The following is a 13173-nucleotide window of genomic DNA, read 5'->3' as shown; positions in this document are numbered from 1 at the left end:
TAAAAAAAATCAAAAATTTCAATAAACGTAGATTAAAAAAAAAACAAAAATTTCAATAAACGTGGATTTAAAAAATAATCAAAAATTTCAATAAACGTTGATTTATAAAAAAAAATCAAGAACTTCAATAAACGTGGATTAAAAAAAAATCAAAAACTTCAATAAACATGGATTTAAAAAAATCAAAAATTACAATAAACGTTTGTTCAGGCAAACGGCTGAATTGCCTGGTAAAGCTTTGGAAGCAGCTACCGTGAGTGTGATGGTGGACAAACTTGCTCTCTGGAGCCCAAACAATATCCAAGACCAGTTTTTATCTAGATCGTTGTAACTGGCAGAAACGTAGAAAACGGTTGGAACCCAAATCCAGAGTAATGAAAAAAGCTTTTATACTTAGTTCTTTTAGAATTCTTTTTATTAGGATTGAACTGGATTTGGACTGTAAGGTTCAAGAGTCGAATTAGAATAGAATCCAAGATAATGCGGAAATTAGACTCCCAATATGGCCATTAGAGAAGGCCGATAAAAGAAAGTATGGAAATGGGAAAAGGAAAAACATAGCATATTTATCTTAACTTCGATAACAGTTCGAATGGATAGTACACTAACAATGGTGCTATTCATATTTAAGATACAATTTAAGAAAGTGAAAATGGTTTACGTTTTGACGTAAACATTCCGCCCCCCATGGCAAGGGGACATGACAATTATATAATCAATTCATTTAGGACTAAATTCATATGACTAAATGACTTAATGCATAACTTATTATATCATAATACAATATGTCTTTTCAAGTGATTTCAATTGGCATATTAGTATTTAAAAAAAAAGGTATCGTAAATTCAGAATAAAAGTGGTGGAAGAGAGTACAATTATTTGTATTAATTTGAAAATGTTCCATATAGCACTAATCCGAAAAGGGTATTTTGAGCTGTAGGAAGTCCATGGCGAATAAAGATGCCGTCGACTATAATTTTGGAATATATGTCAACCCCAATGACGATATCAACAGAAGCTGCCTTGTAGAATTTGCTATCTGCTAGGACGAAGTTTTTGAAACTGAGTTTTGAAGACTCGGGCAGCGATTGCTTAGGAGTTGTAATTCCAATCCTGTTCCTCATTCGCAATATAGCCTCTATTTTTGTCTTGGAATCGACGCAGGATGTCAAGGTGACGGGGCACATAACTTCATCTTCCAACTCGAGCGTAGACAACCCCAGCTTATCTACGAAGCGTTTTGAAATGCAGCTCATGGGGGCCGCGGAATCCAATAAACACCTTGCCAACTGTGTGCCATTTGCTCCGTTGATTTTGACGACTGCAGTAGGAAGAAGAGGGGTGGCATTCTGCCTAAGAAGTGCCGACAAAGAGGTAATACTGGATGTCGATGTTGACCTCGGTATTGAGCCGGTAGTGGCTGAAGAGTCCTTGGGGGTGGTGATATCAAGAGGGGTAACCGTCTTATTGGTCTTTTTTGTCGAGGATGATTTTGCCTTTTGTAACCTTGGGTGTTGATGTAACAAGGAGTGGTGCTTTTTGTGGCAATATCCACATCCTGTGGTGGTAAAACAGGTGCCCTGTGAATGGGTATGCGCCAGGCAGTTCATACAGTACCCATATTTCTTGACCGCATTTAACCTTTCGGCGGAGTTCATGGCACGAAATTTCCAGCACGATTTCAGAGGATGTTTTTTGCGGCACAACCTGCAGGCAAATTCCGAATAACGAGAAGACGAAGGACCCTTCATAGTAATATTGTAAATAGAGAACTGAAATAAAGGAACGAATTACAAAAAGAAAAATGGAATGGAAGTGAAATAGAAAATGGAAAAAATGATTTGTCTTAGGCTTTGTATGAGGATAAAGTCTAAGACTGGTTATCTGGTAAGATGACCAATTTTGTAATTGGCCGGGTGATTCTTCCCTTCTGAGTGAGAATGTCAGCAACGCGCACTTTCTGATCATTGCCATGATAGACACGAACCACTCTGCCCAAACGCCAACAGGTCGGAGGGAGATTTTCTTCCTGAATAACCACCAGCATATTTTCTTCGACATCGCGTTCTGGACTTTTCCATTTAGTCCTTTTATGAAGTTCCTTCAGATATTCAGTCTTCCACCTGCTACAAAAATGTTGATACATTGATCGGATTCGTTGCCAGCGATTTTGAATAGAAATGGATGACTGGGAAATTTCTGGTTCTAAGAGAGATAGTATAGGAGAACCGATTAAAAAGTGTCCAGGAGTCAATGCGGTGAAATCTGATGGGCTTTGAGAAGATGGGGATATTGGTCTAGAGTTTAGACACGCCTCAATTTTAGTCAGCAAGGTTTGAAATTCTTCGTATGTGTATTTTGTATTGCCAGCAATTTTGCGGAAATGTTGTTTGAAACTTTTTACGCCGGCTTCCCAGAGTCCACCCATATGAGGAGCTCCGGGAGGTATGAAATGCCATGTCAAATTTTGGTGGGCGTAATTGGACATTAGAGCTTGATTCGAGGTATCGATAAAATCCTTTGCGATCCTCTTGGAAGCTCCGACAAACGTAGTTCCGTTATCAGAGTGCAAATGGAGTGGACACCCACGACGGGAAACAAAACGGTTAAAAGCTGCCAGAAAATTGGATGTGGATAAGTCGGATGTTGCTTCAAGGTGAATTGCCTTTGTGGAAAAACAGACAAACACACACACATATCCTTTGGTAATCCGACAATATCTTCCAGTATAGCTCTTGATATCAAAAGGTCCTGCAAAATCCAAACCGGTATGTGTGAATGGTCGGGATATTTCACATCTTTCTGGAGGCAATGCAGCCATCAACTGCTTTTGGCATCTTTTCTTATATATGACACAGATCTTGCAATTTCGTATAATGGATTTTATAAGATTTTGAACCTTTGGTATCCAGTATTGTGTACGGACCAATCGGAGGACAAGTTGATTGCCCCCGTGTAGACTTATCAAATGGATATATTGGACTAATAGTTTGGAATATTGACAGTTGTATGGAACAATTATAGGATGTCTCTCGTTGTAGGATAACTCTGGACATACTTCAAGTCGACCGCAAATTCGCATTAGACCTTCGGAATCTAAGAAGGGATTCAAACTCAATAGTTTACTAGAAGAAGGAATCGGTCTTTGGATACTCAGCGCCATGTACTCATTTGGGTAAAATAGCCTTTGGTATATGGATATCAGCTTTGAGCGAACATGGATGATTTCTTGAGCTTCTATGACGTTACCATAACGTCTATTATTGGTCTTATATCGTGGATGAGTACCATTTATAAAACGATATACATACGCCATAATCCTTAGAGCTCTTGGGTAGGAAGAAAAATTCGTTAAGTAATCGTGGAAGTTTTCGAAATATGCAAAATGTGTCTTTACCGACTTCTTCTCTAATTCAGTTGGTTGGACATCTTGATTAGAGTAATTTTCCCAAGGAGTGTCAAATTCAGATAACCATGCAGGACCTCTCCACCAAAGATCATTTTGGATTAGATCCTGTGGATAGACACCTCTACTCGCGAGATCGGCGGGGTTGTCCTCTGAACTGACGTGGTGCCATTTTGGTGGATCGACAGTTTGGATGATTTTAGAAATTCGATTTGCTACAAAAGTATTCCAATGACATGGTTGTTTTGCTAACCATGAAATCACAATGGTGGAGTCCGTCCAGCAATGTAATGAGTGACGGTGAACGTCGAATTGAGGCACTAAATTGTCAATTAGCTCAGCAAGGAGAGTAGCTGCACATAATTCCAGTCTAGGAATAGATAGGGACTTAATCGGTGCTACTTTCGTTTTGGAAGCCACTAAGTGGGTGTACACAGTAGTTGGAGAAACAATTCGAATGTATAGTACTGCGGCATAAGCCCTTTCTGATGCATCCGAAAACCCGTGGAATTCAATTTCATGGTCTGGGACAAAGTTAAACCAACGTGGAACACGAATCTCATTGATGGAAGAAAATGAAGACTGAAATGCTTTCCATAAGTCAATTGATTCTGGTGATATCTCTTCATCCCAACCCACTTTATCTAGCCATATTTTTTGCATAATTATCTTGGCTAATACAATGACCGGCGAAATCCAGCCAGCAGGATCAAATAGTTTTGATATTTGGGAAAGAACCTCTCGTTTGGTATAAGTATGGGGAGAAAATGCAATGGAGGAGAAATAAAACTGATCAGAATACGCATTCCAACGAATGCCTAACATTTTAGCTGCACAATGTGCGTTAAAGTCTAAAAAGCCATCATTAAGAAGATCATCGGGTGACAAGTCCGAGAGAATTGTTGTTGAATTGGAGGTCCATTTTCGCATGTTGAATCCTGCGGACTTCAGAGATAGGATTAATTCACGTACGGTTGAAATTGCTGTGTGTATGTCATGTGCCCCTGCAAGGGCATCATCCACATACATGCAATTCTTCAAAACATGACTAGCTAATGGATATGAATCATGGACGTCATTGGCTAGTTGAATCATCGTACGTATCGCAAGATACGGTGCACAGTTAACACCAAAGGTTACAGTTTTCAACTCGTAATCCTTTATTGGTTCAGTTGGATTCTGGCGGAACAGGATTCTCTGAAAGTGGGTGTGAGAAGGAGACACAAGGATTTGGCGATACATTTTCTCTATATCACCACTGAAAACATAGCGATAAAAACGCCACTTAAGGATGAGAATAGTCAAGTCGTTCTGTAAGGCTGGACCAGTGTACAAAACGTCATTTAGACTTGTACCATTCGATGTTGCGTAAGAAGCATTGAAAACCACACGGACTTTAGTGGTAGAACTATCTGGCTTCACAACAGCATGATGCGGCAAATAGTAATGATCGGGAAATTCTGAGATTGTAGGAGGTAGAACAGGAATCATATGTCCTAGTTTGACGTACTCTTCAATATTAAGATCATATTCTCTTTTCAATTCTGGATTTTTTAGCAGACGACTTTCATTCCGAATATATTGGGCCATCGCACCTTTTCTCGACTGACCTAAGGTTAGTGAATCGGAATATTCGTCTTTAAACGGAAGCGAAACAGTATACCTTCCATTCCCATCTCTAGTTGTCGTTCTCTGATAAATTTCTTCACATTGTCTATCTGCTTTGGACATTACACGCTGTTGTGGAATATTCTCCACCTCCCAAAATTTCAGAAGACTTTTTTCTAAAGCAATTTCGCAGAAGTACGATACACATGTAGAGAAGGACTTTGGAGCTTTGGTTGGAATGGGGCCAGTGAGGATCCATCCGAATACGGTCTCCTGGGCGAATAAGGATCCGCAAATCGCTCGCTGGCACCCAGATAACATGACAGAAGGAAGTAAATCTGCGCCAATTAGGATATCAATCTTGGAGCTTCGGTAAAAATACGGGTCAGCTAAGTCTAACTTTGGTAGCGAATAGAGAATATCAGACCCTATTGTGCAGGTTGGAAGGTTATTAGAAAGATGAGGCACAATTAAGGCTGAAACATCGATCTCGAAAGCTTTATCCGCATAGGAGCCCAGGATAAAGCGACATTCTTTTTGAACAGCAGCTGAAACCGTGTTATTAAGGCCTGATATGATAGCGGATGTAGGTTTGGAAGGTAACCTGAGGGCATTGGCAAGGTTTTGAGATATAAAGGTACCTTCTGAACCTGAATCTATGAGGGCCCTCGCTATATAACCAACACCTGCATGAATAACTTTTACTACAGCGGTACCAAGCAAAACGCCGTTTGAATTAACCGCGAAACAATTTTGAATAACATCGGTTGAAGAGTTAGTGGACTGTATGGAGGAATTTGGAGAAGCTTGGAATGCAAATGTCCTAGGCGTTTGAAGTGGTGTATTGGAAGCTGAAGGAGAAGTACTAATGGGTATATTTTGTTGCTCAGCATCCTTATGGAGGAGAGTATTATGTCGTTTTTGACATTTGAAGCAAGAATTTTTGCTTTTACAATTTTTGACAGCATGGGAGCTGGAAAAACAATTTAGACAGAGATTGCTGGCCTTTATTTCCGCCAATCTCTGTGCGTAATTAAATGCTAGGAACCGAGGACATTTCCTTATTATGTGGAATTCATTGGAACACAATCGACATTTAGTTTTGTTGACGTTGGTTTGGTATGTCTGAAGCCTGTCCTTCTGATTCTTTGTATTTAAAGGTCTGGACTTATCCCCTTTGGACTTGGAATCAGAAGAACTTCTCGTTTCAGAGACAGCCTCCAATGTTCTATACCGGTTGGTAAGAAATATATCCAATTCAGACCATTTTGGAATGCTGGTTTTATCCGAGAGTGTTTGTTCCCATAAAGTTAAAGTAGAATCTGGAAGACAGTTGGAACAAATGAACACGAAAATCGGATTCCAGCTTTCAACGTCAACATCATAAAGCTTTAGAGTGGATATACAAGAATTGATATCTCTTTGAAGCTTCTTGATGGATATTGCAGTTTCTGTATGAATATTGACAAGTGAAAATAAATTCTTTAGTTGGCCATTAACCAGCACTCGTTTGTTCTCAAACCTGGAACATAGATTGTTCCACGCTAAGGTGAATCCGGAATTCGTCAAAGGACTTTTCCTAACAATGTCGTGTGCTTCACCTTTGGTCTTCTGACTTAGGTAGAACAATTTTTCTACTGGGCTTAATTTGGAATTGCGTATGCAAATGGCCGTAAACATGTCACGAAAGCTTGGCCAGGATTTGTAGTCCCCATGGAATGTGGATAACTCAATTGGAGGCAAGTTAAAAGAGTTACTGGACCGTAAACTTGGACTAGAAGAGGAAGGAGAGAGAGGTTCCAGAGCTTCATTGAGCTTTGAGATACAACGACAGTAAGTGGAGTAGGATTTTTTATATTTATCCTTTACTGTCGCTACCTCATTGGTTTCTCGATCATCAGACACCTCTTCATCTTCTTCTTCATTTTCCAAATCCGCCAGACATTGCTCATAAGCTTGTTTAAGATGTGACCATGTGGATTTCACCTCTTCAGTGTGGGTTTCCAGCAAACAACGAGTTGTTAGAGGAAACTCATTGGCAATAAGTGCCGCTTCAAATTCTACCAAGCTGTCAGCTAGGCGAATGAATTTGTCGAGTGACATGACTACAAGCAAGAAGTTTGGTGGATCAAAGGCAAGAAAATGAATGAATAAAGATTATTCAGATAAGTGGTTATATCGGAGTAGGCAACTAGGACTGGTGAAAGAAACAACAAGCTGAGTTCACCGTATGTTCCAAATTTGAAAATGATGCGCAAATTTGAAAATGATGCAAAAATAGCATAAAATGTCCTGGTATAAAGTACGGATACCAATTGAATGCTATTTTAGGAAAAACCAACTTGAAACGAACAGGAGATTGTTTTATGTATTATTATTAATTTCAAATTCCACTGGTGGAATATTTTTGTAATTTTATTGTATTTATTTTTTTTAATTACTTAATTATTTCCTTTAATTTGAGTTAAAGTTTTAATTATTACTATTTTTAATTCAAGTAGAAGTTTTTCTTTATTTTAGTATCAGTAGAATAGTATATTTCATTTCAATTAATTTTTTCCCAATAATTAACTAGTCTCTTGAGTTTAAAATTTCAATTAAATAATGTACTTGATTTTTTACTAATTATTAACTTTTTCTCAAATATCGATTAATTATTATTATTTTTTTTAACTTCAATTAAATAATTCTGAATTATTACAATTAATTTATTTAATTTTCAATATAAAGTGGAAATAACGACAAGTGTATAATTTTTTAATTATTGTGGAAAAGTGATATTTGGTACCACTGTGCGATGGTATCCAGATATAAATATTTTTATCTAATTGCTTCGAAATGTGCTTCAGATACATCACAAGCAAAAACACGACTTTGCCAAAGTAGAAAAGCAGCTGATCGTTCAAGAGTTCATTGAACTCAATGTAAGTGGAAAGAATTTGGAAGAATTGGAATAAATGGAATAATTTGGAATGATATGCTCCGCTCTGAGCAATCAATCCTCCGTTGGTATGTGTCGGACTCTCAAACAGCGAGAATGACACGTAAAAAATAAATAGAGAAAAGAACACAAATGTAACAACTGATTGAGTGGAGAACTCAAACTCTGCAGTAGTAGTTACACGGCAATGATACAACAACACGATTGAGTTGTAATCTCACCCACAATTGACTAGCGCATTCTCATTGGACATGCGCACTCAAAGCAGAGAATGTAAACATTGGTAGCAATTGGATGTATGTGGCTGAGGAAGAGAACGATGAGTTGAGCTTTAGTTTCAGCATGCACGAGAGAAGCGCATTCTCAGTGGACATGCGCATTCGAACAATAGAAAAGAAGAGAGTGATGCTGAAACTGAGTTAAGAGACGTGTGCAAGCTCTGATCACCACATACATGCACAAGAGTAGCATATGCTCACTCGGACCACAGAAGGCGAAGGTAAGCTGAAAAATAACTTAAGAGAACAAGGCAAGCTTGGATCTCAACATCCATACATAAGAGCATGTACTCAGTGGACATGCGCGCTGGGAAAGAGAATGGAATGGACAATGCAAGACGAGTGAACAACAGTATGGAAGAGATCGTGCATAGAGGTTGCTCACTTCACATGTGTATTATGAGTGTCTGAATGATAAATAAAGTCGTGTTCTCCGAGAACTGAGACACATCTTCCAATAGATTTACCATGTAAACATAAACTGCATTTGATACAACAGAAAGACGTTCTGATAACAAATAGCTAACAGTGCTGCTGTTGTAGATAAATGTTATGCCTCTGTTATTAACATAGTTCTACAGAACACGTTTTTTTATTTCAACAGCCTTATATATGTTACATTAAAGTGCAAAATTTTCTGTGTTCAAACAAATTTCCTCACTTATTTTGAATCTTTTTTCACACTATTTTTTCCTTGAACTTTCACGTGAGATTTCCTTTTTACAGATTCATTGAGTTAGAAAATTTTTTAAAAGGATCTTTTTAAGAAATTATTATTTTTTTAACTCACGCACAATCCTCTGCTTGGCTTAAGACAGGTAGCATATGCTGGAATCCGAAATCCTCTTATAATTCCTCTTGGTAATTCCACAATTGCCAATTGTATTCCTCCTTATTGATATTACCTTCTGAGCTAAGATAGTTGGGAAGATAGCCAGGTCTCCAAATATAGTTTTATATTCAAATTGTAGTATTTGTTTTAATTATGTATATTTTGATGATGTGAAAAAACCGAACTTTGTAATTTGTGCGAGATTAAATGCGATCTTCGACTTCTTTTTTTGTACTGATGATACGAAATAAACTAACAAGAAACATACCTCTAGGTATCAAAAGCTTCTGCAGCTGAAATCTCCGGAGAGCAGCTTGTCGATCCGGTTCGACGTGGACCAAAATGTTCAGGCAAACGGCTGAATTGCCTGGTAAAGCTTTGGAAGCAGCTACCGTGAGTGTGATGGTGGACAAACTTGCTCTCTGGAGCCCAAACAATATCCAAGACCAGTTTTTATCTAGATCGTTGTAACTGGCAGAAACGTAGAAAACGGTTGGAACCCAAATCCAGAGTAATGAAAAAAGCTTTTATACTTAGTTCTTTTAGAATTCTTTTTATTAGGATTGAACTGGATTTGGACTGTAAGGTTCAAGAGTCGAATTAGAATAGAATCCAAGATAATGCGGAAATTAGACTCCCAATATGGCCATTAGAGAAGGCCGATAAAAGAAAGTATGGAAATGGGAAAAGGAAAAACATAGCATATTTATCTTAACTTCGATAACAGTTCGAATGGATAGTACACTAACAATGGTGCTATTCATATTTAAGATACAATTTAAGAAAGTGAAAATGGTTTACGTTTTGACGTAAACAACGTTGATTTAAAAAAATCAAGAAATTCAATTTAAAATATAGGACTTTAATAGTTTAATGAGAGTTTAATGAGAGTGATATAAAAAAAATAAATTTCAAAATATTTTTAAAAAATATTTTCAATAAAAATTGGCTTTTAAAAAATATATTTTCAAGGACTTTCTGTTAGAGGCCCTTTATATATGTGTATATTTAAAAAAAAAATCGAGGACTTTCATTAAAACGATTTTCATAAATGTTGATTGTTAAAAAGTTTTTCATATATGTGGAGTGTTTAAAAGAAAAAGGACATGGCTTCTTAAAAAATATTTTCCAAGCACTTTCATAAAAAAATTTCATAAAAATATTTTCCAAGGATTTTCATGAAAATGGTAAAACTTCACTTTTTAAAGGACTTTCGGTTTAAGGCAGTTCATAAAGGTGGATTAAAAAAAATAGAAGAAATGTCATTAACGTGGATTTAAAAAAAAATTCAAGAACGTGGATTTAAAAAAATAGGACTTTAATAGACATGGAAAAAAATTTTTCCAAGAGTTTTATGAGAGTGATATAAAAAAGAATAAATTCAAAAATATTTAAAAAAAAAAAATATTTCCCATAAAAAAGGGTTTTCAAAAAAATATTTTTTAAGGCCTTCGGTTAAAGACCCTTTATAAACGTGTATTTTTTTTTTAAATATTTTTTCTAGGAATTTCATAAACGTGGATTTAAAAAAAAAACAATTTTTTTCTAAAACTTTAGTTAACATGGATTCCTAAAAAATAATTTCCAAGGACTTTCATGAAATGGATTTAAAAAAAATATTTTTTTAAGACTATGAATAATGAAAATGGATTAAAAAAAATATTTTTTCAAGGACCTTCGTTAAAGGCCTTTCATAAACGTGGATTTAAAAAAAATGTATGTTTACAAGAACTTTCATAAACGCTGGTTTTTTCAAGGACTTACATGTATTCCTAAAAAAATTCCAAAGATTTTCATAAAAATAAATTTTTTCAAGGACTTTCGGTTAAAGGCTCTTTGTAAACGTGTATATTTAAAAAAAATATTATTTCAAGGACTTTCATAAACGTGGATTAAAAAAAAACATTTTTTCTGGGACTTTAGTTAACTTGGATTCCTATAAAATATTTTCCAAGGACTTTAAAAAAAATGGATGTTTAAAAAATAATTTCCAATGACTTTCATAAAAATGGATTTTAAAAAATATATTTTTTCAGGTCCTTGGACTTTCATAAAAATATTTTAATTTTTATATTAGTTTAAAAAGATATTTTTTTTAGGAATCCATGTAAATGAAAGTCCTTGAAAAAAAATTGTTTTTTAAAAACTTTTATAAACACTGGTTTAAAAAACATTTTTTTCAAGGACTTCCACTTACATGAATTCCAAACAAAAAAAAAACTCCAAAGATTTTTATAAAAATAAATTTTTTCAAGGACTTTCGATTAAAGGCTCTTTGTAAACATGTATATTTAAAAAAAAATATTTTTTCAAGGACTTTCATAAACGTGGATTAAAAAAAAACACATTTTTTCTAGAACTTTAGTTAACATGGATTCCTAAAAAATATTTTCCAAGGACTTTAAAAAATATTTTCCAAGGACTTTCATAAAAATGGATTTTAAAAAATATATTTTTTCAAAGACTTTCATAAAAATGGATTTAAACAAAATATTTTTTTAAGGACTTTTGGTTAAAGGCCTTTCATAAACTTGGATTATTTAAAAAATAGTTTTTTCAAGAACTATCATAAACGCTGGTTTAAAAAAAAAAACATTTTTTTAAGGATTTCCATTTACATGGATTCCAAAAAAAATATTTAAAAAGTTTCATAAAATACATTTTTTAAGGACTTTCGGTTAAAGGCCTTTCATAAACGTGGATTTAAAATATATATATATTTTCAAGAACTGTCATAAACGTGGACCTAAAAAATGATTTTTTTTTAGGACTTTCATAGACGTGGAAGAAATATTTTTTTCAGGAATTAAATGAGCTTGAATTTTTAAAAAATTGTTTCAAAAGGATTTTTTTGCAAGGATCTTTTCTCAAAGGACCCTCAACCATATCTGCGTGGATTTCTACAAGGATATTTCCTACAGTATTCTTCTTATGCTATATTTTATAAGCCAATTGATATATTTTTATGGAAGGCAATAAAATATCTTTTCAAGGACTTTCATTCCCAATGGAATCTTAAAAATATATATTCCAAGGATTTTCGTGAAAGTGGGTCTTAAAAATATTTTTTTTAGATTTTTAGTTTAAGCTCTTTCATTATGGATGTTTTTCTAAGAATCAACGTGAATAAAAATCTATTTTCCAGGACTTTCAAAAAAAAAAAAATTCAAAATGGACTTAAACATTTTTTTTCAGGAATTTTAGTGAAAAGGCTCATAAACATGGACTTAAAAAAAGTTTTTTCAGGAATTTTAGTGAATAGGCTTTTATAAAGGTGAATGTAAAAAAAATATATTTTTTCAAGGACAGTTTTTTCAGGAATTTTAGTGAAAGGGCCCATAAAAATTGACTTAAAATTTTTTTTCAGGAATTTTAGGCAATGGGCTTTAATAAAGGTGAATTTAAAAAAATACATATTTTTCAAGGACTTTTATGAAAATACATTTTCCAGGACTTTTACAGATTTGTTCGTAGACTAAAATATATATATATATATATATATATATATATATATATATATATATATATATATATATATATATATATATATATATATATATATATATATATATATATATATATTTTTTTTTTTTTTTTAAATTTTAATGAGCGCAGATTTTAAAAAAAAAAATATATATATATATAGGACATTCGGCTCAATAAACGTGTATTTTAAAAGTAATACTTTCTATTTTTACAAGTATATTTTCTCAAAGGACTATCCATTAGCGCCGATTTCTACAAGGATATTTTCTCCAGAACACTTCTTGTGCCATTTTTTCACCCCACCCTAATATAAAATGCCATATTATTTTCCATCACATCGTTTAAATAAACTAATTGACATATTTTCCAAGGAAAGCATCGTTTTCCTTAACTAGTTTGCTAAAAATTTCCTCATGTTTATTCGTTGAAATTCACTCCTTTTATACCCTGGTAAATATGACAGAACTTTATTCAACATTTTGAAAATTTCATGCTCACTCATATGTGTGAGTGAACACGCACACAAAGTAGACACACACTTGTATGTCACATCATATTTGTATATTTAATAAACAAGTTCCTTAAGAATCTTGTCATAATAATTTGTTGCAGGAGGGAGGAG

General features: G+C 34.5%; 2 protein-coding genes across 3 annotated transcripts; both read right to left on the bottom strand.

Annotated features, from left to right (window-relative positions):
- Nucleotides 1-393: 393 nt before the first annotated feature.
- Nucleotides 394-6667, bottom strand: LOC131802914 (uncharacterized). Its single transcript, XM_059123687.1, has 2 exons — nt 3398-6667; nt 394-3329 (listed from the first exon to the last, which is right to left on the bottom strand). The coding sequence occupies exons 1-2, from the start codon at nt 5333-5335 to the stop codon at nt 3270-3272; spliced, it is 1998 nt and encodes a 665-aa protein (XP_058979670.1). The 5' UTR covers nt 5336-6667; the 3' UTR covers nt 394-3269.
- Nucleotides 394-9458, bottom strand: LOC131802915 (uncharacterized). 2 transcript variants are annotated; one of them, XM_059123689.1, is made up of 2 exons: nt 9334-9458; nt 394-1772 (listed from the first exon to the last, which is right to left on the bottom strand). In XM_059123689.1, exon 2 carries the CDS (start codon nt 1749-1751, stop codon nt 885-887), a length of 867 nt encoding a protein of 288 aa, XP_058979672.1. In that variant the 5' UTR covers nt 1752-1772; nt 9334-9458; the 3' UTR covers nt 394-884. The 2 variants fall into 2 exon arrangements, with proteins under 2 accessions (XP_058979672.1, XP_058979671.1); XM_059123688.1 differs by lacking the exon at nt 9334-9458 and adding an exon at nt 9024-9301.
- Between the last annotated feature and the right edge of the window lie 3715 nt (nt 9459-13173).

The sequence above is a fragment of the Musca domestica genome, unplaced genomic scaffold (assembly GCF_030504385.1).
Source record: "Musca domestica strain aabys unplaced genomic scaffold, Musca_domestica.polishedcontigs.V.1.1 25, whole genome shotgun sequence".
In the NCBI taxonomy this organism is placed as follows: domain Eukaryota; kingdom Metazoa; phylum Arthropoda; class Insecta; order Diptera; family Muscidae; genus Musca; species Musca domestica.
This window is presented reverse-complemented; position numbering and strand designations above follow the sequence as displayed.